Here is a 25,119-nt window from a genome sequence, read left to right on the forward strand (position 1 = left end):
TTTTAAGCATTAATGATCAAGAAGTAAACTAAAAACTCTATAACCCGCTATACAAGGTATGTACACCAGAGTATACTAAAAATTTTCATTCCGATATCACATACACTCACACTTGTACGTATAAGCCATTAATGGGTCGACTGATCAGAGAAATTGAGCCCTAGAGCAAATTTTCAAAGAAACAGACTGTAAAATTCTCAGCTTTCTTTCTCTCTCTCTCTCTCTCTCTCTCTCTTTCTCTCACAGAGGCATTAATGTAACTGAAACATTCAGGGATGACAACCAGAAACTGCAGAGCAGAAAGAAAGGAAAGAAAGACTCAACAATCGAGACCAGCAATAAATTGCGTCACTGAAGAGATCAAACAACTAAACCAAAAACAAAAAAACATGGCCATTTAATTTGAACTCAACTCAAAATTTAAGATATCCACTAAAGTTAATTATATATACAGAGAGATCAGAGTAGTAGTACTCGATCACAGACACCCACACGCACGCAAACACAGGACACTTTTGATCATCACTTCATCAGCAATATAGATCATCCTAAAACTCCATCTCATCTCAGCAGACCCAAAATGCAATCAAACGATAAAACTGAAAAATGTAAAGTAATAAAAATAAAACCTTTTAAAAAGCTCTAATGTGGGATTTGGTGACTAATGAGAGCTAGAACTAACATCTGGATGGAGGCATGAGGTGGAGTCCTAAATCATCCTTCTCCAAAATCAAACGAGCCTTGCTGGCCTCCATCATGTTGTTCCCATGGTGATTATTCGAGCCGTACTCCTCCGGGTGCAATCGTTTCTTCGAATGAAGCAGCGGCACCCCAAAAAGCTTAGTGTTCTTGCACCCATTGTTACCGCTCGGAGGCTGCTGGTGGTGGTCTTCGAGAATAGTGACGGAGGAGCTCTTCGACGTGGTGTTGCTCATCGGACTGGAAGAGTTCATGATATGATGAGGGTTTTGTTTGGCATTAGGTGGAGGAGCAGCCGGATAGTACCCTAGAAGTTGGTTTAAATTACCATTAGGACCATTATGTTTAGGAAGCTGTGGGTTGCAGAGAAGCATGGAAGAAGGGTATGAGTTGCTCGGAGCCACCGGCTTGACATGGTTCTGAACAAAGTAGATGATGTCGTTGTAGAGTTTTCTCATATGTGCCAGCTCAGACATTAGCATGGTGTTGCTCCTCCGCAGCCTCTCGTTGTCCTCCGCCAAACCCGCCACCGTGGTATTATTATTGTTAATATTCATGAAATTATTGTTGTTAGAGTTAATGTTTGTGTTAATACCTCCCGTTGGGGATAAGAGAGGAGGGGAGTCCGAATCGCACCAGTTGGGCTGCTCGTCCGAGTCGGAGGGCGAGATGCTGCCGGGACTTGGGAAGGGGAAAAAGCCAGGATGGTGGTGGTGGCCGTTCATGCCGAGTTGGGAGTGGTGGTGGTGGTGGCTGAGACCCACCTGATGTGACTGAGCTGTTTTTCTCCGGTGGATCTCGCAAAGCAAATGCTTCTCTCCCTTTTTGAAGAACTCGTTCGCAAACTCCCATCTGTCCGGTACAATCTTCCTAAAACCCTAGAAAATATCCCAAAAACGAACTAAATAAACCCCACAAACAAAAAAGCAGATAGATATAAACAAATTCGTAAGATTACTATTATGTGAAGAGATTTTATGAGATGAGATGATTACATAGGTGTTGAGCTGGCGGACGAAGCTTGAGAAGTTGTTGTGCTTGAAGTAGTTGGGGAGGAGGTCGCGGGCGAACTCGGGAGGGCGCCAGACGACGAAGGTCGTGTCGTCGTCGCCCCACGAGACGATGTGGTCGGTAGCGGGGTCGTCGACGAGCTGGTAGGTTTTGGTCAGGAACGGCGCCGGGACCGACTTGTGGGAGTCCAGAGAGAGCAGTATGCCCTCGCAGTTGTCTATCATCAACGCCATTGAAAAAGCTTTCAAAACTTTAGAGAGATAAGGAAAGAGGAGAGAAGATCTGATGAGGAAATGAAGACACAGATAGAGAGAGAGAGAGAGAGAGAGAGGGAATGAATGTCTGTTGTGAGTGTGTGTGAGAAGCTTGGGGGGATAAAAATGTTGGAGAAAAGGGAATGGTTGTGGTGGTACTAGTAGCAGTAGTAATACTGTGTTTATTTTGCTTTTCGTTTTTTGTTTTTTCCGTTTCTTTTGTTTATAATATTTATTGGAAAATAATAATAATTTAGAAATGATATATGTGATATTATAAAACTTTGAGTGCTAATGGGAAGGCATCTTCTTGGGATCTCTTTCTCCTAATTCACCAAATTAAGGGATCGGTGTTGTTAAAATTTGATCAAACGGCTAAAGTTATTATAGCTTTTAAAGTGGCTCTCTGTTTGTAGTTGTTGGATCAAATTTCAACAGCACAAATCTCCATATTTGGTGGATTAAGAGGAAGGGATTTGGAGAGGGTCTCTTTCCCTGATAGTATACTTACTTTTTTATATCATATTTGTAAATTATGTGATGTGTTACTAATAAAAAATAATAGCACATCTATAATAGCACATATTTGTAAATTTGTGATGTGTTACTAATAAATTATGTGATGTGTTAAAACTTACCGTATTAGTAATTATAGCACATCTATTATTTATGTTACCATTCGAAATTCTTTACCCATCCATAATAAATGTATTTCTTTTTGTGCTCCAATCATATTAATAGATACAAATTTAATAAAAATTCAAATTCTTATTATTAAAAAAACTCAAAACAAAACAAAAACAATTTATACATAACTTTCAGTACCTTATTTTATTTATAGGTTCGGAAGTATCGGTACGAATGTATCAGTACATAACTTTAGGTACCTTATTTTACTCATAGGTATAGAATTATCGGTACGTAAGTTTCGGTACAAATGTATTAGTACATAACTTTCGGTATAAATGCATTAGTACATAATTTTCAGTACAAATGTATCGATACGTAACTATAATATCTAAACATACATATGTACGTAATATGCATATACATAAATATGGAGAAATTTATGCACAATCAAAAATCTCAATAATTATCACAACCTATTTAATATTCAAAAATTACAATTAAATGCCAAGGATTAGAATTAATTTTTAATCTTAAACAAGTTTTATTCAAAAAGTAATCTTAGACAAAGATTAAAATAGAATTTTCTGTTAAATATATAATCTCTCTAAAATTACTGTAAAATTTTTGCTTCCCTCCTCGGTTATGTTATGTGTGAGAGAGAATATGTCTCCGTCTGACTAGGACTGTAAAATAAGGGCCTTTCAAGACAAACCCGTGACCCTCTTCCTTCTCTCTCCTCTCTCTCTCTCTAACTCTTTCCTTCTCTCTCATACACTGGCTTTGTACTGACAATCGATCCCGCTCGCACCCACTTAAAAATTACGCAAAGGGAGGAGGAAGATGGTGCAGGAGTACTACTGTACCCCTTGTCTTTGTTAAATGACAATACTACCCCTCTCTCTCCCCACCATCCTTTGCATGGTCTCATCGGTTACTAGTTTTTAATTAGTTACTAAGCTATAAGCTGTAGAGGCATTTCCATATATATATATATATATATATATATATATGCGCTTTCGCTTTTGTTAGGCCTCAGCTTGTGTAGTGCCTCCTATGGTAGTTCTGATGATTCTGCTTCTTCTGCTCATTCTGCTAGCTTCTGCAATCTGCAAATCTGCTTTAGTGTTAGTGGTAGTACCATATCATTTAATGCAACCCTAAGATGCATAGCATTGCTTGCATGTATGTATGCCCAGATCATGTCTAGTCATATATATTCAAACAGTTCTCAGATTAATTTTGACATTGGACTTGCATTGTCTAATACAAGTGAGATAGTTAATGTAGGGTTTTCTCTAACGCACGTAGTATAAAAAGGATAAACTTGACTGGATGTGGAGCAGTCAATCGATTGACAGGATGCAGTTAATATACCGATTGCTTACAAAATTTGTCCAACGTTGTAGAACTTCTCCTTTAATATGACAAAAAATCGTCGATAGGCACAATACAACTAATAATTGATTGACAAAATACAATTGATCAATTGATACATGCCAAGCCATTGACACAGTACAACTAGTCAGTTTGCTACTCACCTTCCACAACTATTCCGCAGTATTTGTCTTGGGTTGAAGAATTTTTGCTAATATTGTAACCTAAAAATTGTTAAACTTGCAATATGTTTTAGTAATGCGAAAACCCTAGCTAGCTAGAACGATTGATTCCCTCATGATATACAAATCCAATGCATTAAAATAAACTCGGGAATAAGCATAATTACTCGTAAATCGCATGATCAATGAGGTATGTTGGTCCTCCACTAATAATCTATTAGAGAAAAAATTACAAAATACAATGAATATTGCATGGTTATTTGAAGAGGGAGAATCTTGGAGGAGAAGCCTAGAAGGGTATGTTGGTCAAGGAAAATATTAAATTATTGGTCATAGGGTAATGTAAATGTTAAACAAAAGATAAAAGAAAGGAAGGAAAGGAAAGTTCACGTCAAACGAGTGTCCTCTTTTTCAATTTGTAATTTTCCTTTTGTTGTTTAATAAGAAGCACCAAACCAAACCAAACACAGTCTCCAATTTCGAATCCCCATCATTTTCTACTCTCTCTCTCTCTCTCTCTCTCTTACTCTTACCCTTTTTCTCTCTCTATAACAGATATATATATATATATAAAAGAATAATGGTAGAAAGATTAAATTTGAAGATTAAATTTGCAAACTAAATAATATATTATCAATAGAAATAAGCATGTTTGTCAACTTTTAACTAATCCACCATGCATCAACTTTCATATTCTTTAATTTTTAAAAATTTTATCTTCTAATTTGATCTTCCTAACATTACCCTATATATAAGGTAAAGGATACATCGAACTACGTGATGGGATTTAAAGCCTGTTTCTTCGTGACGACATTTTCTTCCTCTACCCTTCCTTCTATTTCTATTGCTTAACCTTCTCTTCCATTTGCTTCTCTCTCTCTCTCTCTCTCCCGCTCTGGCCACTACGACCTTTTACTCACTAACTTACAATACCTCTCTCTCTCTCTCTCTCTCTCTCTCTCTCTCTCTCTCTCTCTCTCTCTAGCCCTGCCAGCCAGCTGCTTTTGACATCCACCATCGGCCGGCTTGGCTTCTTTGTTGACGTGTCCAGGTGATTGAATTATTGGCCCCAAAAGTTTACGTGAAAAAACTCAAAAAAACAAAAATTATATTACAGCTTTTTCCTCCTCTCTCTTTTGTAATGCCCAAGAAATATTCTTTTCTTTTTACTCTCTCTATCTCGCTGACTCTCTGTGAAAAGAGAGTAGGAAGAGGATATATGTGTTTCGTTTTCCTTTTTACATCCCATTGAGATTCAATACTAATGACATCTTTCATAATACAAAGTGATTCACTTTTCAGCTTACAAATACAAAATAAGAAGTGAAAATCATAAACTAAAAACTAACAATTAATGAAATGGTGAATGTGTGGAGGGAGACTAAAAACTTGTTATCGGTACTATTCTTAATTAATGTTTTTTCCTTTGGAGATTTAATTGATTATTGAAGATATTCGTCACTTGGCCGGTTTCTTTAACTCAACTTTAGAGACATTTGTTCATGAAGCAGATGAACTGTTATTAGACGTTCAGTCAACGGAACTTACTTTTGGAATCACATTATTCCTATTGTTGTACTCGACATGTTTTTATTTTTAATTTCACAGGTGTGGTTATGATCATTATTATAGTTTGTAAATGTGTATGTATATATATATTTTCCTTTTTGTAGAAAAGAAAAATAATTTATGAATTCTCCCATTTTATTTTTTTTTAATTTTGCGTAGTACCTAGAAGTGTCACAATGTAATGTGACCATTGGAAGAAGGTATAGCTTGAGATAGATTGCATGAAAGTCATTGTAATAAGTGGCCGCTAAGGAATCCTATTATATAAAAGTAAGGAATGGATTTTATTTTGTGATGATAAGTGAAAGACTGACTGCAAGGAGCAGAGAGGGGTAGGGATCGTAGGGACACAATCAGGCCTTCCAGGTGCAAAGTGAAAACAATAGGAAAATGATGGCTAATTATTTCACAGAGATACTCAACTGATTATTTTGATCATGCCTATGATTCTCATTATTTGGAAAACAAAGTTAAACTCATCAAACCGTCCCAGTTCAGTTCCCCACTTATAATTTCTCACTTTTACATTTTTTCGGCGCTTTCCTCATTTGAAATTCATACAACAAAAGATTATTAGAAAACTCCTCGTGAGTGAGAATAATATTTAGACATATAAAACGCACTACATTTCACACACTCTAGAATAAGTCCAACTGTACATTGTATTTTCTTACATTTATCAAAGAGTATGTCCGCAACATTGCGAGCTACAGACATGTATAATTAACATTACTCTATGTATCAATATTTAAAACGAAGAAAATTCTATGTTCAAAAGACCAATTTACAAATTTATAACCTACAGTGTTTATGTTTTAAAATGTACTTTATTTTTTTTCGTTTTTCTTATCAGATGTCCCCGAGGGACAAAAGAGGTGGAGGGATGCAACACAAGGACTTCCCAGAAAGAAAGGGTGTCTGTCAAACAACCATGTGACCACCCCAGTTGGTTGTTGGCTGAGAACGATCATCTACTGCTCGAATGATCCAAGGATCACAGGGCTGTTAATCATGCTCTGATCACACGATGATGGTTCATCCACCAAACTAGGGTTTTGTCTCCTTAGAAATCAAGGATACAGAGTTACAACCTATATATAGAACAGATCCTGTTCAAGCAAGGTTGTATTTTAAAAATGTACCTGAAGCAAGGGAAATCATACATGCTACTCTCTCTCTCTCTCTCTCTCTCTCTCTTATGGTTATGTGGTAATCTCTCTTTTTTGCAAGAATGGAAAATACCCATTAGAATTGAAAAAATACAAAGAACTTTCATTTTATTAACTAAAATTTCAAATATCAAACATGAAAATACAAGAACCGGCAAGTGCATGCCCAGCACCAGTAAATACACACACACACAATATATATATATATGTATGTATATACACATAATTATCATGAAACTCATGAGAAGGAAAAATATCCTACATTGGTATGTATCAAGGTAAAAATTAATATTTGCATGTGGTGTACTGGCACACACTGTAGAAGTTAATCATATATAAGCTTTTTATTTTAAGAAAATAAAGAAAAATAAATAAAGGAACTAATATTAGTAAATAAGATGAAACAGTGTCAGCTTCAAGTCCCGATATTCAATTAAAATGGGAAATGGGGTTTTTCTCTAGCATGAGATCAAAGAACTTCTAATACTCTCTTGGCCCTTCTCCCTCTCTCTCTCTCCTTCGTTTCTTAATTCCCAGGTCCTCAGCCCTCACACACATCTTAAACCTGCTGCACTCTTCTGTGCAGTTTCTGCAGCGTTTCAGCGGCTGACATGGAGACAGTAGTCCTTTTTATTTTGAAGGTTCTGTGTAGGTATCCCATTCTCGTGATTCTTGTTTTGTTTGTTTCCCTTGCATACATATATATATATAAATTTATTACCACCACCCTTTTCCCATGTTCATGTTACATACACATTTTTGGGAATATTACCCACACCTAGCTTACACCACCAACCCATCTAGGCATCTACACTTTATTGTTAATTAATTTTTACAAACTAAATTAACCCCATTACTCCATCTATACCTTTTTATACATTTCATGCAATTAAAACACATCAAAAGTTACATATTTCGTGCAATACATAACTAATTATCTTTGAGATGTACATCTTAATCAGTTGGCACCCGAATAACAAGAAAGTCTTAGTGAAGTTTTTCTCAGCACTATGGTGGACCTATACTTAATCTAACCATGATTTGTTGATTCAGTTAAATTAACTCCATTAATCCATCTACCTTTCTACACATTTGTTAAGTCAAAACACATTATGTATGTATTTATTTATACAATACATAACAATGTATGATTGAAACGTTACTCAGCTTAGCATGTGACATGGGAAATCCCTAATGAAGTGTTTCTCTCACATTATGGAGGACCTATACGAATCCTTATTAATCCAAGCATGATTTGTTGATTGAGTAATTAACTGAGCTAGCTAAATGTAAATTATGAAGCATTTTTTACCTTTGTTTGAATAATATAAGACATATGAAACAGGGGTTAGATGGGTCCACATAGTATGGAAATCTAGAAAAACGAAGCCTGATTTTTTTCACAAGTTGTCAGCAATTCAGACATGATCCTATACCGAGCCCACCACCACCATCACTACCAAAATCACACCCAACACGACACACATGCACTGCTGCTGCTGCTACTACTACCCATCTCTCCTCTCTCTCTCTCTCTCTCTCTCTCTCTCTCTCTCTCTCTCTCTCTCTCTCTAGCTATGTGCTGAAGAGCAAGAAGATTCTATTCTAATTTCTAAAACGCAGTGAAAGTGAAACCAAACCCCACCTCCTCTCACATGACCACCGCCGATACCATACAAAAAAAGGAACTATATTTATTCATTTGTACTTAAAAACAAGGATTTTTCTGCTTAATGAGCCTTATATATTATCCGATACGAGAATTTCAAGGAGAGACAACTTAAAACACAGAGCGAATACGGATAAACCCTGCATATATTAAATGTGAATAGTACTTTAAATTTTATATTATCAGAGAAAGTGAGAAACTACTCTAACTCTTTCTCCTTCTTTCTAAACTGGAAAAAAGAATCAAAATCTGTATTCTATACGACAAAGCTACCAGGTTCTTTCTTCTGTCTCTTCTCTTCTCGCGCTCTCTTTTGTCGTTTTTACTGGCATCTTCCTCCTCTTACACAATAAAACCTTATTAAATATATAGCTAACTTTATTTTTATGAAAATTAGGGTGTTTTTTAAATATTAGGGTTTTCTTTTCTTTAATATAGGGTTCTTATGGTATGGATTGAATTGGGTCAAAGTGCTATAGGTTTCGAATCCTGCAGGTGCTGGGGGGCTATATCATGTGTATATTTATCTAATAAAAGACAGAAACAAACATAAAGGTCACGACGGGATAACAGATGCCACGAGCAAATGGGCATGCGTTTTTCGGATCATCAAAGATCCGACAAGATATACCAGTTTTTTGCTTCTTAGACCCGGATTTTTGTCCGGTGGTATGATATTGACTTTCTATCCTATCTTTGAATCTGGGCTTCCTGGGCTTCTTGTTCTGTATCGATCACATACTTTTATCTTCAGTCAACAGGAAGCAACCTGCTTCCATAAATGCATGCAGAAAATGTGAAAAGTCTCATCTAATTTGTGAATGATTATTGAACTTTGTAAGTATAATTAAATATATTGAAGAAATAATTTACTACTGAGATGTGAAATTCTCAAGTTGTGAAAAATTACTGCATGGTTTTTCCAATATGGTAAGATTTGCATTCTAAATTTTTCTTTAATATTGTTGCACTAAGTATGAAACCCTAGTGATAGAGCAATAATAATCGTTCTTATCCTTTTCTTTAAGGTATACCCTTTATAGTTTCCTAAAGCTTGTTGCCGCTTTAGGTGGTACTGACTTTATTTGGTAAAGGAATCTCATGATTTCATCGTCACATTAATTTGGTTTGATTTGAATACTGTATTCCTTGCCTCAATACGTACTTTTATCTTCAATTATATATGATATCTTTGATAAGCATGTCCTAATTAATCACGTAGAACTTGCTAATCAATACGTACTTTTATCCCTTTCTACCTGCTGCTTATTTTGAATGATATGAATCAAAGTAGAAGTAAGAGTTAATGTCTTCTCCATTCTTAACTTGTGCATGAGAAAGTCATATCAAAAGGATCCCAAATGAAATAACAAATTAAGGAATATTCTTCCTTATAGGGATATCATAATGTGAGACATGCAAAAATATCTTATAAAAATAATATGTAGAAGTTTTATACGCAAAGAGAAATGACTCATTACATATGAGAAGCTAATTATTTTTGTTAGATTTCATCTATCTAAATGGTTCTTAATTAATTATATGAAATAATTGGGTATACTAAGTATAAGAAATTCACACTTTTGAACAACAATGTAGATTTAGTCTCCATGCAAAAGTTTGAACGATTGTTCAAAAAAGATGTTAAAAGGAGTTTCTCTTAGACTAGGAGAAATCTATTTTCAAACCAAAAGGTCCAAAGGGATCCCAAATAATTTAAAAAAAAACGTCGACTTGCATGGCCTTCATTTTCTTTTTCAACGAATAAAAAAGCCAATTTTAGCTCACTTTATAATTACATTAAAAGGAGAGAAACAAGAGTTGTCTTTCCTCCACTATCTTTCTCCCCTCCTTTCCTTTCTTCTTTTATTTCTTTTTCTTTTCTCCCTTCGTTCTTTCCTTTGTTAAAGACGTTCATTCATCTTCTACGTTAAAAATCGATCCTTCTGTAAACGTGTGAGAGGAACTTTATGAAATAGTCGTAAACAAAAGAAAGAAGAGTACTTGAAAGTATATTCTACAACATATATGTATTAAAACTTGATTAATTAATTAAAAACTTGCTCACCAAGTTAATCACAATAATATTATTGATGATCACGATGGTCTACATGCATGATATGATATATATTGGGGCCAAAGATTCCACTAATACCATACTTTTTAATCGGTGCTATTTTGAAAACCATGGCCGACCATGGGACCTGGGATCCGAAATTAAATAAGTTATAGTACAATCTAAATCTATGCATGACCTAAACATGATTAATCAAAAAAGTTTGAGTCACCGAATGTCAAAAAAGAAAAGAAAAAAACAAGACATGCAAATAAGAAGGGGACTGGAATGGTGGTTTTGAAGAATTAGAAGAATTAAGGGGGAACATAGATGCTGTTGGATCACATGCACATCACATTCCTTTTTCTTCTTCTCTCTGTTCTCTTCTTTTTATACTATGGCTGATGAAACGTTCACAAAAGAAAAGGTTGTTTGAAAAATTAGGGTCCCAGCAGGACTCAAGGCTGCTGCTGCTGCAAACGAAAATTTTGCTAATACTATCAGCTACTTCTTCCTCAATCCAAGGGATTCCGTGAGATGATGATATTAAGCTGATATGGGACCCCCCATCATCCTCACCATCATTTCATGCATATACAGGGAAGACCCACCTCTCTCACAGTCTCACGTCCATTTTACTTACACAAAGCAAAGTGCTTAAAGTGGCATTTTTTTCTGATGCCAGCCAATAATGCATGATATAATTAAAAATGGCAAACCCTAACCCCCATCTCATCGAAATCGGTGAATTATTTCCATATTATCCATATGATAATTCATGATCTTGTGTGGATTGCTCATCGATTGATTTATTAATTATTATGAACCATCACAAAATCATGATCGTTTGCATATTGCTAGGTTGATCCGGACTGCTTGCATTGCAATTTGCTTGGCCAATTTTCTTTAAATGATATTGTTTTGTTTTCTCCCTTTTTTACTTATTTCATATAATCTCATAATCATACAAATATTATTGCCACCTAATCATCCACTACGAAACCCTTTTTTGGCTGCTCAATCATGTCAAGTCAGACATAAAGTTTCTAAGTGATCTGATGCAAATCATTCAATATGGAATATTAACTTCACTAATATGTTGTACCTAACGTATTGTCATATTATGTCTAATGGTCATCCCAAATTCTTCACTGTTAAAAAATAGGGACATGATTTCTGCTCCCTCGTTTTCTCTACTTACGTACATATATATATCTCTATACACACACACACACTATTTTATTTAGTCATTAGATGGAGCAAAGTAAATAAAACCAATAGCTAGAATTAAAAGGTGATATACAAAGGTGAAAATAGATGTCCAGAAATCACTCCTTAAAAATAAAGAGGATGGAAATGTAAGCGAGTCATGACATTCACAAAATGTAGTTATTTCTTATAAAAAATAAAAATAAAATAAAAATAAAAAAAGTCCAAGGTTATTGAGGAAGATGAAGACATCCAAGTCCAGGGTGTACTGAAGAAGATGATGACATGTACAAATCGTAACTTAGTGCACATTAGTTAAAGAGACATGCAAAGAATCATGCATCAAGTCCAAGGTGTATTGAAGAAGATGAAGACATTAGGTATAATCTAAAAGCTAAGATAAATTAAGGCTTGAGCACTAGAGCTTCTAATTGAGATCTGAGGAGCTTATGGACAAGGACGTGAAGTTAAGGTGGGTTTCTATTTCTAGGACCACTCCACCATGCATCTTAGTTGCTACTGTTGTTAAAAGTTGAACTAAAATTGAACAACCTATGTCCATGTGACACTCTCAATTTTGGCTTTTATTTACAGAAGGGTGAATTTGTCTCACGTCCTTCCAAAGAACAAGTATGGAATATACGTACAAATATATGAGACAAGTGCCTAATGCTTGTGGAACTTTGAACTGTAAAGTGTTATATTTGGATGACTTATATCGAATTAGACATTGTCTTTTTCTTTCCCTTAATTAAAAAATAGAATAACTTTCCTTCTTCTTTTGTTTTCTTGGTGGGGGATGGGGGGTCATGCATGCACTCATATATTATTTGACATATATTGCATTCAACAATAATATTGAGAAAGAAAGAAAGAAGGAGGAGGAGATCTAGAAGAAGCAGAGTGTTTCTTCTGCAATCACCAAAACTAGGCATTGGTTTTGGCGGATATGGAGAATGCAAATATCTATTAGAAAACATTCGTTCTTGTGTATTATTATATTATAGATTTCAATTTCATTGGGTATAAGGCATATGGTATTGATAGGGCATGTTGGTTTCAACAGATCTTGTTTATCTGATGATGATGCTTAATTGTTAAACCCTACTACTCCTACTTTCTTCCTTAATTATTACCTTCTTTGAAAATTGAATTCTTTTAACGAAAATTGAATTCTTTGGAGACTTTTTGTAATAGTTAGTTTTTTTCTAATGCTAGACATATTATGCAGGATAGTTGCGAAATGTGAGTAGCCGATCAATTAACACAAGACAATTGGTTAATCGTCCACTCACATTTGGCAAATTAAATTTTTCATGCGTTGCAGAATTTCTAACAATATTATATCCCAGACTTTTTTCTACGTTAATTATCCTTTATACAAACAATATTATATCCCATACTATTTTAGCAGAAGCCTAGATAGTGACAGCATTTTTCTAAACAAGTAAAATTCCAAATCGTTCAAATTTCACTCCTAAATGTAATGGCTTGTATTCAAACATCACTTTCTTTATATTGTGATTAATTAAACAAGCAAACTATTTGATTACCGCTGCTTTTTCACATTTATATTACGAACATAGAGATCACAAAAAAGTAAACTTAAAGAAATTAAAGAAAGAAAGACCCTCAAAGCTGGAAGCATGGCTATCAGAAAAGCTCGTGTGTTCACTTTAGAATGAAATGGGATCGATGGAATATAACTTTTGACAGTGAGAGAGAATATATACTTGGAGCCCCAAATATACTTTCACTAACATACGAAGGTCTGGTGAAAAGAAGGCAAAGAGATACAAAGTGGAATGAAGCCATGAAAGGCTGGGCAAAGTCCCCACAATACAAACAAAGTGAAGAAAATAAAATCCACAGCTTTAGAGGGAATAAGGAGGAGGGTTGGAATGATTGAACTGATCACAAAAAGAAACGAAAAGAAAAATATTTATGATTTAGCTAGACATTAATATAGAATATTGTGTGGGTTAATGTTTTTTTATGCTAGAGATTGACAAAATGTATATGGGAGAAAAGGAGAAATGAAAAATGAAGGATGAGAAGAAATGTGAAGGGATGTGTATAGAATGACACACAAAATGAAAACAAAAAACACAAAACCGAAATGAATTTTAAAGTCTTTTCACTTTCAAGTTTCTGTTTTATATAACATCACGCTACTCATTCTCATCTCCTCCATTCATCTCTCTCATGTCCTCATTTAATTTTTATTTTGTATGCTAGAGATAGACGAAAAATATATGAAAAATATGTGGAATGAAAAAGGGTGAAGGATGACGGAAATGTGAGAGAAATTAATGTGTATGAAATGACACACAAATAATCAAAACTAAAAACAATTTGAAGTTTTCACTTTTTAAGTTTCTGTTTCATATAACCATCATTTCTCTCTACTCCCTAGTCCCTCCCATCACCTTCCTTCATCTCTCTCTAGTCCTCATTTCCCTTATATGCTTTTCTTTTATCTTTAGCACAAAAAATACATCTAAAAATTAAAAACTAAATGATTATGAAATAGTTTCCAAAAACCTCAACAATAAGGACACAGGTGAATGCTCTTAATTGCTGTAGTTATAACTAACCCCTCACTAGTGTTGGCAAATTTTAGATATGATTAAGTAGTTTCTTAACTGTTTATGAAATTAAGAAAAGAGGGATTATGTGGTTAATTAGGGAGGGAAAAGGCAATTAAAGTGCATGAAGTGCATGAGGAGGATGAGTATGACAAGACTGAGTTCGGTTGGGGTTTGCGGTGGTGGAAGTGGAAGTGGAGGTGGAAATAATAATGATAATAATAGTAATAATAATAGATGATAGTTTTACAATCATGGGGAAGCATATTCACTTTCCTCTTTGTCATCACTTTCAAAGGCATGATTAGATAAAAGTTTATCCATCTAATCTCCCTCCCTCACCCAAAAGCAAACTTCAATTCCCTCCCCTACCTTTTTTTTCCCCAAATTAAACTACAAACTTCCTCCCCAAGACTCATACCATAATAGCTTATGTATTTTTATAAAGTTGAAGAATGTAAGATCTGTTAATACCACATCATTTACGAGCGATCACATGTCATCTCATGCAATCCAAATTACCTCTCTATCACACTTTCAGTTCACACGTGATTAGGTCAACCGTTATTACAATGTATAATTGGCATATATGTACGTGTTAATACAATCGTCCACTTCACATAATTTTACATGATATCAAAGCCACGTCAAAAATTTAACGAAACTAAAAATATTATATTATAATGTGAAATCTTATATTTGATCAGTTGATTACTATTGAAATGAATTATCAAACCATATTGGGTTATGTTTCTTCGGCCTCAGCTAAATTGAACTTCTGAGATGGTCCCCATTCTTTTTTTCTTTTTCTTATAGCCTCCATGTGGGTTTCTTGGTTCTGTCTGGATGGAAAGAATAAAAGAAATGGTGTAATTAATCTTACATTTTTCATGCCTACTTTTCTAGTTATGAAGGGCCGGACTCTATAATCTCCCACCTGCTGGCCAGTCCAGATGTTTGATTTGAGGCCCATATGTCTATATTTCTTGTTACATCGGCCGGACGAGCCGAACTCTATAATCTATGTTTTAAATGAGCCTTCCGGTTTATGCGTATCAACCTTGAACAAGCACGTACTAATCTTCTCCATATCGTTCTAATTTTATGTTCTTTCTATCGGTCTAATTTTCTCTGATTTTATAAGTTGAATGCCAAAAGTATAATCTCATTGTGCACTCCTTACAAATGCATTCTTCTATCTAAATATAAAAGATTTGAAGTTCACAATGAAAATTGTATAATGCTAATAACAATTCCGATAAATTAATTAAGTTCGAGAGCAAACCAAAACGAATTAATCTTGAATTAATTAACTAAACCAGTTTATACAACATTTTCCCAGTTCCCCCACCCATAAACCGGTTTAGCAGGTGGAGTGTACAACTGGGATTTTACACCCTTGCACGCTACGTAATATAATCAGCTACTTCTTCGTTGCGTCAGTGGACGTCGCTAGTAATGGACAAATAACATGCAGCCACGTATTGGAAATCCTGCTCAGGATGGTTCAAGGTTGTTGCTTACTTGCTTCTGAGTTTCTAAGTTTGGCAACCCATACAAGTTTTGGCAACGATAAGCATGTCACACAGATTGAAAAACACAACATTTTCGAACACAAATGATACATATTAATGGCATGTCACTAATTTACATTATAAAGAAAACTCATTTTCGCACACCCGTTTTCTTCTCCCGCAGTCCTCCCTTTGTTTCACATTTGGATTGAATAAATCACAGGAGAATCAACGGGTGTGTGAAAATCACTGCTCATTTAAGAATCTTAAGAATAACGCTACTAATCATTCACAGGACGGCTAATGTCTATTCAAATCTTTACTCCTTAGCCCTATCTTCGGATGGCCAAATAATGCCAGTCTCACAGGGTGCTCAAGCAGTTAATCCTCAAATGACAACAATAATGCATATGACTTTTGATCATTTTTATATGACATATGGCTTAGACATAAAAGATTAACAGCTTTCTAATGCAACACATTACACATATACCTCCATGCCGATAAACTTAGACGATTGACAGAGAGGGCAGACGCTGAGCTTACTTTCACAATCTTTACACAGGCAAAGATGCTTACAAGGCAATAGAAGCATGCACACTTCATTGACTCGACAGGCCTTGCAAGTCATCATCTCTTTCCCGTCATTATTCTCCTTGCAAAACATATCCAAATTGATTGAACGCCCATTGCAGCAAGAAGCTGTATCATCTACCTCACTGTCACCACATCCTTCTTTACTATCTCTACTTTGAGCATATACGTGCTGAAGATTAAACCTTAGAGATGAGATCATGTTTTCGTTGCGCCTGGCTATCTGTTGCCAAGCACCTGCTTCAACAGCCAACTGTTCCATTCGCTCTTCAAGCTCCATATTCTTCTTGTTAATGCTCTCCACTTCTGCTTCTTTCTCTCGCAGCTTCCGAAGAACTTTGTCTTCCACAGCTGAGATAGTCTGAAGCTGGGTGGCTTGGACCTTGTCCAGGATAGTTTGCCGCAATCGGTCACCCTATAAAATAGGAAAGTTATAGTTAGTTAATCAGTTAAAAGAATCTATTGAATGGTTGTTCCTTGCTAATAAGCAAACACGTTGATATAAAAGCAATCATCAGAAAGCAATGGGACCCACAGAATATCCAACAACCCAAAAACGGAAGGCGAACAAGAAAACTCGAATAAGAAACCGAATATACACGAATTTAACTTACAAAAGACTGCTTAAACACGACTATACAAACCGCACTGTCCTCACACCACCACATCTACTACCTTAGCCGCAAGGATCTTCCATCAAGATGGAGCACTTGAAACATTATCCGAGTTATGCCAAATCTTGTTTATTTTATTTACTAAATACAGTTCATGTCTAGATTGTATCAATAGTGGTGAAGAGAACAAATCAAAGTCGTCAATTTGTGCTCGGATGAGGCACTTTTTTTATTAAAAGCTATGCCATAAACTTAGTAACAGATAACACATATTTTAGTTAAGATATCAAACCATAGTTGGACGCAATCACTATCTGTGAGGTTAGCCTGTCATGTGTTTTGGGAAGTTGATAACATTTTGTAGCATCTTGAACCAAACTGCATGACACGTAGTGCCATCTCTAATCATAATGGCCTCAAATATAACAAATCATATGAACGATCATTTTGAAAACGCAAAGGATAACAGATTCTAGTAATTTTGTGGATGCATACACACTTAAGATGCTATAAATGTAGTTTTTCTAGTTTCGGTTTGAGAACTGTCAAAATACAACTGATCCAGTTCGCCGAACTGCAACTCTTATTACATCAAACATTTGAGTACTTGAAAATTGATCCATGGTTTTTATAGAAGAAAATAATTCTAAACAAAATCCAAGAATCTGCAATCAAAAGTATTAGATGTTCAAACCCATACATAAACTCAACAAATATGGCATGATCATTAAAACAATGACATAATACCCCTACATACCAACATATACAAAAATGTACGACCATTGATCATCAGCAGATTAAGTAATCATCCTGTTATAAACACAATTAATTTAGCTTTTTGCAAGCATCTAAGACATCCCCAAAAAAGCATTCAACCAAGCAACAAGATAAGGTCTTTGCCAAGAAACCAAACCTGGGCCTTGAGGAATCTATCAATCTCAGCATCCTGTCGCTGTAGCTCATGATCAACATCATCGCCGATAACTGACAGCAATGATGAGTCCCCCGTAGAAACCATTCGAGTATTGTCAAGGGACAAACCCAAGCCTGTGGAGACCGATCGCGGTTGCAGGAAATCAATGGACGATATCTGCGAGTTGTTCTCCAGGAAATCCTGTTCCTTTAGCTTTTTCCTTTTGGATTCAAAACCGTAATGCCACTGCAAATCAGCGCCATTATCGCTGCCATCCGTTGCAGCCATGGGACCAGGCGCAAACCCTTCTACATGAACTAAAAAGAAGACACCAATCATTTCAGGTAATGTTCCACAAGCTCAAGATCAAAGAATCAAGGCTCTGTTTGGTTGCTAAGAAAGTCTAGGGAAAGTTAAGGGACAAAAAATGTCATGAATTTAATAAAGTATTCCACTTTCTGCAATTCCGTTATTAAAAATGATAAATTCAGCTGAAATTCGCAGCGAAAACACGGAAATACAGCTAAAGTGACGATTTTTATCTAAAACCCTCTGGAATTTGGAGCACTGGTATAAAAAAAAATCCAAAATTGTTGAGCTAGGTTTTGTTACAAATTCTGGGCAACCAAACAAAGCATAAGAAAATGAAAGAAAAAGAGGAGGAAAGAGAAATTACAGGGCGGAACGTAAGGAGGATGCTGCTGGGGGTGATCCTGTAAATTTCCGGGGTCATAATAGGCCACCGCCGGCGACATCTGACCGTCGATTGTGTACAAATTTCTACACCAAAAATGTGGAAAATAAATAGATTTAAGTAAATAAATAAAAGGAAGCGTCTTAAATATTGGACGAAATTGATGAAATAATTACCTGAAAGACTTGGATTGTTGCTGTTGTTGTTGTTGGGGTGGGTAGTGCTGTTGGAAATGGTGCCGGGGAAGAGCCATAGCTTGTGAGGTTTTAGAGAGAGAGAGAGTCTCAGAGAGTTTTAGAGAGAGAAAGAGAGTTCTTTTCTCTGAGGAGACAAACGAACACAGAGAGAGAGGAGAGAGGTTGCTTGTGTGAAATGCTGGCTCGCTGGCCGTCGAAGATTCCATCTTTTATTTTTCACCGCCTGTCCTCATTGTCATCAGGCTTCTTATTTGTGGGCTTTTTCGTAACTCTAACAAATTTTACTTTGCCCTATAGATTCGGCCCAATATTTTCGGGCCTGATAATGAATTTTCAGTCCGGTCCATATTTAGAATTAGAAACTGTGCAAAGGATAGTGGCATGGGCTCGTTTGAAAGTATTTTTATAATAACTGAAAGTGTTTTTGACGAAATTGTTTTTCGGTTTCAAAAGAACTTCAAGTGCTTTTTGAAATAAGCACTAGATATGTGGTTCTTGCATGAAGCACTTAAAGTTTTTTTCCAAGATTCACTTAGACTTTTACTAAGGATTGGATTTAAAAACATTTTCACTAAAAGCGATTTCGGTCTTTTAAAAGAACTTCCAAACGAGTCCATATTGTAGTTAAGTCATTCATTAATCATACAATTCAATAGGGTGGCGATTCATGTTTTCAGATCGGGTTCATGTCGATAATAGTTGGACACGAACAAAAATAGTATATCCGGACACGACACAATTACTAATAATGTTACGATTAATAATTAGCTAATGTTCATAAGCAGAAACTTACCCATAACATATAATGTTGTATCAAATACAGAGATTACTTAAACATGTTAAAACATGTAATTTTCGAATTATGCTAGTTGACTCAACACATAAGCAATTTATTGACCGTGTCAAGCGGGTTGACATGATTATGTCCAACCCAAACATGGGATATTTCGTGATATTTTCATAGTCGGGTTGTCTATATTACATCTAAAAAATGTAAGTGTACCTTAAAATTTGTAATTCAATATTTGAGAAATTAAGATTCAGGCTAATTAGGCACTAGTTTATCCATTTACATGTGCTTACCCGCCGCACACAAAAAAAAATTTTAAAAATATTATTTACAATTTTACACTCATTTTTCTCTATCACACACTTTTTTTTAATTTTTTTTACCGTTAATCTTTTTTAATTCATTTCATTCATAGTCAAAAATTAAAAAATATTTGTGGATAGCACTACTCAAAAAATAATTACGAATGGAATTGCATTGCATTATTGAGATTATACATAAATAAATAATTTCGTACTTTTACAATTACAATAAAAAGAAAAAAAATAGAATAAATAAACAAGAGAGAAGGTGTGAATATAGTAAGTAGTAATACAACCTGTAAATCAACACTCATCTCCGGCACCCAAAAAGTCCCAAAACCGCGTCATTTTCTACCCTCACTCTCTGCCCGAACTCCAAAAGTCTGCCCGCTGAGTTGTCCGCCACTTTTTCTCTTCAACGAAAACAAAGAAAAAGAATACAAATTTGTAATTTCGTGTGCTTCCTCGTCTCTGTCGATCAACCAGTGGTGCAGTTGTTGAGCTTGATCGGAACGTTGAGCTTTTTGGGATCGAAAGTTACAGAACAATAAACCCGCCGGTTGAATTTCGGCTTCACCAATTTCCCCAAAACGTAGGCTGTCGATCGGATCACGAAGTTCAGCTGCAGCGGCACCGGCAGCGCCGTCGTCCCCGTCGCGCTGTTTATGCTTGCGCCGCTCCCGTACAGCGGGATTTTATCGCCGAATAACTGAACGCTGATCGATCTCTGGCTCTTCCTCGACTGATAAAACTTGTTAATCTGCATAAACCAATTGAGATTAGCAATCCAATTAATGACTAGTCGATGAAATTATGAAAATTAATGATTGAAAGTGGAAATTGGCTTACAGTTCCGGAGGCGATTGTGATTTGGGAGTATGATAGATCTAGAGTCTTCGACATTACGTGCATTCCGAAGAACGTGCCGGTGTTGCGAAATGTGAACTTGACTGTGGAATTGACTGAGATCATATCAGTGGAGACGCCGGTGGAATCCGAACCCGCTTGAATTTTGAACTGTTCGAACGTCACGCTCTGCAATTAAACGATATTAACCGACTAAAAATCACTAGACAGATAATCAATTAGCCAAATGGAGATGAGAGCATGGAGAATTGAGAATGGACAATGGCGAATCGGACGAACCTTCATGGTGATCTTGGGCTTCATGGGCTTACTGGCGCCCCAGAGAATCAGAGCGAACATGGTGAAGAGGAGGAAGAAGCCGAGAACGAAAGCCGGGAAGTAGCACCGCCGCGGGAAGCCTTTGGATCGCTCTTCTCCCTCCAGAAGGCCTTCTTCTTCAATGACGGCTTGCTCCTTCCACGGCTTCTGACCTTTCCGGTGGTGGCGGGACCCGTCATTGGGGTTGATCTTTCGGGATCCGGGTTTGAGTGACCCGGAGAACCGTGTGGAGGAGGACTCGCGGGAGTGGCGGCCGACGGAGGAGTGGGAGTGGGGAGGGGAGCCGGAGGGGCTGATGACAGGGGTGGACTGAAAAGACGTGGCGGTCTTTTCTCCATCGTGGGAGTCGCGCGAGGGGCTCTGGACGTAGTAGACGGGGCGGCGGCCTGGGGATCTGGTGGGGGACGACGGCGCGAGGCTGGTCACCTCGGAGTCTGTCTTGGCGTGCATTGTGGCGGAGGTTGGTTTGTTTGGTGGTGAATTGGGGGAATTTAATGGAGGGCGATTTGGGGCAATATTGTGTGTGAGCTGAGCTCAGCTGCAATGAAGGGGTAACGGGGGTGAGGGGGGCTTGGAGTAAGATTATACCTTGCTGCGAGGGACGGGGAAGACAAAAGTGGGGGTGCTAATTTTTAATTAATTAGGGTTAGGGGGGTTAATATTTGTGATTTGGTGAGTGCTAAAGTTTGGGTTGACGAAATAGCAAGGAACTAATTAAGCTGACAGACATACCACAGTTGGCACCGCCCGCATTTCACATGCCAAATTGCCAATACTCGTATATGTATAGATACATAAACATATTGTATAATGATCGATCGTATAGCTATTTTTATACTTATTTATGTTTGTGGTGTTCATTTAATTTATTCAATCTGATATATAAACATAATGTGTGTGTGAGAAGTGAGAACCAAAAGTGCATGTAAAAATCAGATTCCGTAACTAAAAGCGGTTATACCTGCATCTAAAGTCTTCCACTTGTATTAAGAGAAAATGCGAGTAAATTATCTGTTTACGAAAAATAATTGCATGTAAATATCAAAATACAATAACATTTTGTTTGAATGAGGAATTTTAAAATGACAAAATTTCATTTTCTATAATTTGTAAATTTTCTTGTTTTGTTAACCTAAAGGAACAATAGAATTTAAATATGCAATTTATTATTTTAATCACTTACTCATAAAAATTTAGAAACGACACCTATTTACCTATAATTAAACTTTGAGAATTGGAGATCCCATAATCCAATTTTTTTTTTCTACACAGAAATTCTAAATTTATATGTTTATGAATTCAAACAAGTAAATTAATGCATATCAATTTATAAAATCTGAATTTTGTCAAAATTTTATGTTTATTTTCATCAGCCAAACATAGTGTAACAGTTAAAATTTGTACTTTGAACATCATATTTGTTTTAATGCAACAATATATTTACATTAAGGAAGTGAAGGATTTAAGTTAGATCACACAATAAAATAACTATAATAATTTGTATCCAACTCTCTATTCATCAAAATTAAACTTGATGTATATTTTATTTAGAAGTAAAGATTAATACTACTAAAAGTGCTAGGTGAGTAATTATCGTAACCTAAACATAGACATATACCCTGTCACATCCCAGCCCTGGGGGGGGACCACTTCCCAGGCCCGCTCCACCACCGTAGCACGATATTGTCCGTTTTGGGCCCTGACCACGCTCTCACGGTTTTGTTTTTCGGAACTCACACGAGAACTTCCCGATGGGTCGCCCATCCTGGGAATGCTCTTGCGCGCTACTCGCTTAATTTCGGAGTTCCTATGGAACCCGAAGCCAGTGAGCTCCCAAAAGATCTCGTGCTAGGTAGGGATGAGAATATACATATAAGGATCACTTCCCTGGGCGACGTGGGATATCACATACCCTGCACTACTTCTTTTAGGGAAAAAGATATTGACCAACTAACCGTACAGACCTTTTTCATGTTTATTTATACAGAGTGAGTATTAAATTCTTGGGAAATTTTGAAATAAGTATAATTTTATAGACTACCTTTTGAAATAAGTCCAATTTTTAGTGACTTTTGACTTTTGAAATAGATCCAATTTTTAGTTACTTTGGACCCATTTCAAAAAACCCCTAAATTCTTTACTCCTTTGCGTTTAGCACGCTTTTGAAAAAAATTTCTTACTCGCACGTAATAAAAAATTAAAACATAAACTCTACATTAAAAATTCATAATTAAATATTTAAAAATGAGTAAACATACCAATTAGTTGGAGCTGGTAGTTAATTTCTTTCAAGTTCTTTTTCTCCTTTTCGACTTCACTTGTTCCAAATAAGAAGTTTTTTTTTTTTTTTTTCCCTTTTAGTACAACGATATATTTTACATTAAGGAGAGATGAAGGTTCGAAAGCTACACAATAGGTAACTTAATTTGATATCAAATTAGCCATCCACTAATTTCGAACCTAAAAAATGGCCAGATAACCAGTATTAACTTATCAATTAATTCTAGATGTGTCCATTCACCCCAAATTGTTGAATTGAGTGTCTTTGTTTTACATTAGGAAATTTCTAGGTGATTTAGAAAATTAAATTAGTTTCAAAATGTGGGCTCCATGGAAACATGTGAATCCATGTGAAGAAATACACCAAAGAAAACAAGTGACGGTGCACATTTATGCTTTGTTGTAATTTAAAATGCTTGAAGACGTGCACTGCATCCGCCATCGCCAACAATGCTGATGTCATGCATGTGCTATATATATTTTTGTTAATTTTGTATTAAAAAAAGGATAGAACTTCGTTGCTGAAAAGATCAGCATATGAAATCAAATATTTAAACACGTGTCTAATCATGATTGGTGATCAGCAGCCAAGTCCAATTCTTAAAAAAATTACTAGACTTGAATGCTCCAACAAATATTCTGGTGAGTAATCAAAGTGGAATCCTGCTTAATGATTATCATTAACACATGAATTGTTATTTGGAACTAAGGGCTCATTTAGAAAAATTAGTAAAATGAATGAAAGCATTTTTAAGAAAAATATTTTTTTAGTTTCAAAAGCATTTGAAGTACTATCTACAACATCAATTATGTGTTTTTTGTAAGAAGCGCTTCAAGCGTTGTTCATATTTTACTTGCATTTTTACTAAGAATCTGCCCCAAAACCGTGTTTCATCATTTTAAAAGTGTTTCTAAACAAGACCTAAATTTTAAACAGCTCAAAAATATGATAATTTTCTCTAAAAATATTCTCAGTTATTTAAAAACACTTAAAAAAAAACCTAAAAAAACATTAAAATGCCATATACGGCAACTAATCCATAAACATTTTAATCAACCAAATCTTTTTTTCGTCTGGGCAGAAGGCCCAATGTTCAATTGAAATACTTGCTGAAACATGAAGCCCATTTGGTTCGACCAAAAAGAGAAACCCATTCGGGCCCAAATTAAACTTGAAACGCATCAGGGAGACCATCATACATGCCTTGATTCCAAAGGATTCAAAAGTCGGTATTTGAGCACAGCGCCTCTACAAATTACCCCCTTCAAGTTTGCTTCGTAACACACTTTGCATCCTCTTGTTTTAAATTTTGAGAAAGAAACCCAATCACGAAAGATTGGGTATTTACCAGCGATATTTTACCTTAAATTAATTCAAACTGCATATAGAGAGAACATATTTATGTTATCCAACTTTGCTAAACTTAAGTCTTCAGTCTGTTAACAATTATGTTAATCTTAACGAATTGTCACATGATCTTTAGTGATATTGTAAATAGTGACGCTCCTCCTTTGAGGTTTGGGTTTTGCTTAAGTAAAACCTTATGAATGTGAAGAATAATCAATAACATAATTACTTATTAACTTTTATCAGATAAGGTAGAGATGGTAAATTTGAGCCACTTT

The 25,119-nt window shown here is 35.8% G+C and overlaps 3 protein-coding genes and 1 non-coding gene across 4 annotated transcripts; all 4 read right to left on the bottom strand.

The window, feature by feature from the left end:
- Positions 1–369: 369 nt before the first annotated feature.
- Positions 370–2,088, bottom strand: LOC103950321 (heat stress transcription factor B-4). Its single transcript, XM_009361516.2, has 2 exons — positions 1,695–2,088; positions 370–1,577 (listed from the first exon to the last, which is right to left on the bottom strand). Exons 1-2 carry the CDS (start codon positions 1,941–1,943, stop codon positions 678–680), a joined length of 1,149 nt encoding a protein of 382 aa, XP_009359791.2. The 5' UTR covers positions 1,944–2,088; the 3' UTR covers positions 370–677.
- Positions 2,089–6,634: 4,546 nt separating this feature from the next.
- LOC125480265 lies at positions 6,635–6,846 on the bottom strand. Its single transcript, XR_007260648.1, has one exon. It is a non-coding gene; the product is annotated as a small nucleolar RNA U3 (small nucleolar RNA).
- A 9,344-nt stretch (positions 6,847–16,190) lies between these two features.
- LOC103950311 (probable BOI-related E3 ubiquitin-protein ligase 2) lies at positions 16,191–19,079 on the bottom strand. Its single transcript, XM_009361505.3, has 4 exons — positions 18,916–19,079; positions 18,722–18,825; positions 18,046–18,362; positions 16,191–16,933 (listed from the first exon to the last, which is right to left on the bottom strand). Exons 1-4 carry the CDS (start codon positions 18,990–18,992, stop codon positions 16,406–16,408), a joined length of 1,026 nt encoding a protein of 341 aa, XP_009359780.2. The 5' UTR covers positions 18,993–19,079; the 3' UTR covers positions 16,191–16,405.
- Positions 19,080–20,183: 1,104 nt separating this feature from the next.
- LOC125475698 lies at positions 20,184–21,770 on the bottom strand. Its single transcript, XM_048580775.1, has 3 exons — positions 21,175–21,770; positions 20,878–21,063; positions 20,184–20,788 (listed from the first exon to the last, which is right to left on the bottom strand). The coding sequence occupies exons 1-3, from the start codon at positions 21,661–21,663 to the stop codon at positions 20,507–20,509; spliced, it is 957 nt and encodes a 318-aa protein (XP_048436732.1). The 5' UTR covers positions 21,664–21,770; the 3' UTR covers positions 20,184–20,506.
- Positions 21,771–25,119: the final 3,349 nt, after the last annotated feature.

Source organism: the organism of the source record quoted next, unplaced genomic scaffold (assembly GCF_019419815.1).
Source record: "Pyrus x bretschneideri cultivar Hongxiangsu unplaced genomic scaffold, Pyrus_bretschneideri_v1 Contig1, whole genome shotgun sequence".
Taxonomy (NCBI): Eukaryota; Viridiplantae; Streptophyta; class Magnoliopsida; order Rosales; family Rosaceae; genus Pyrus; species Pyrus x bretschneideri.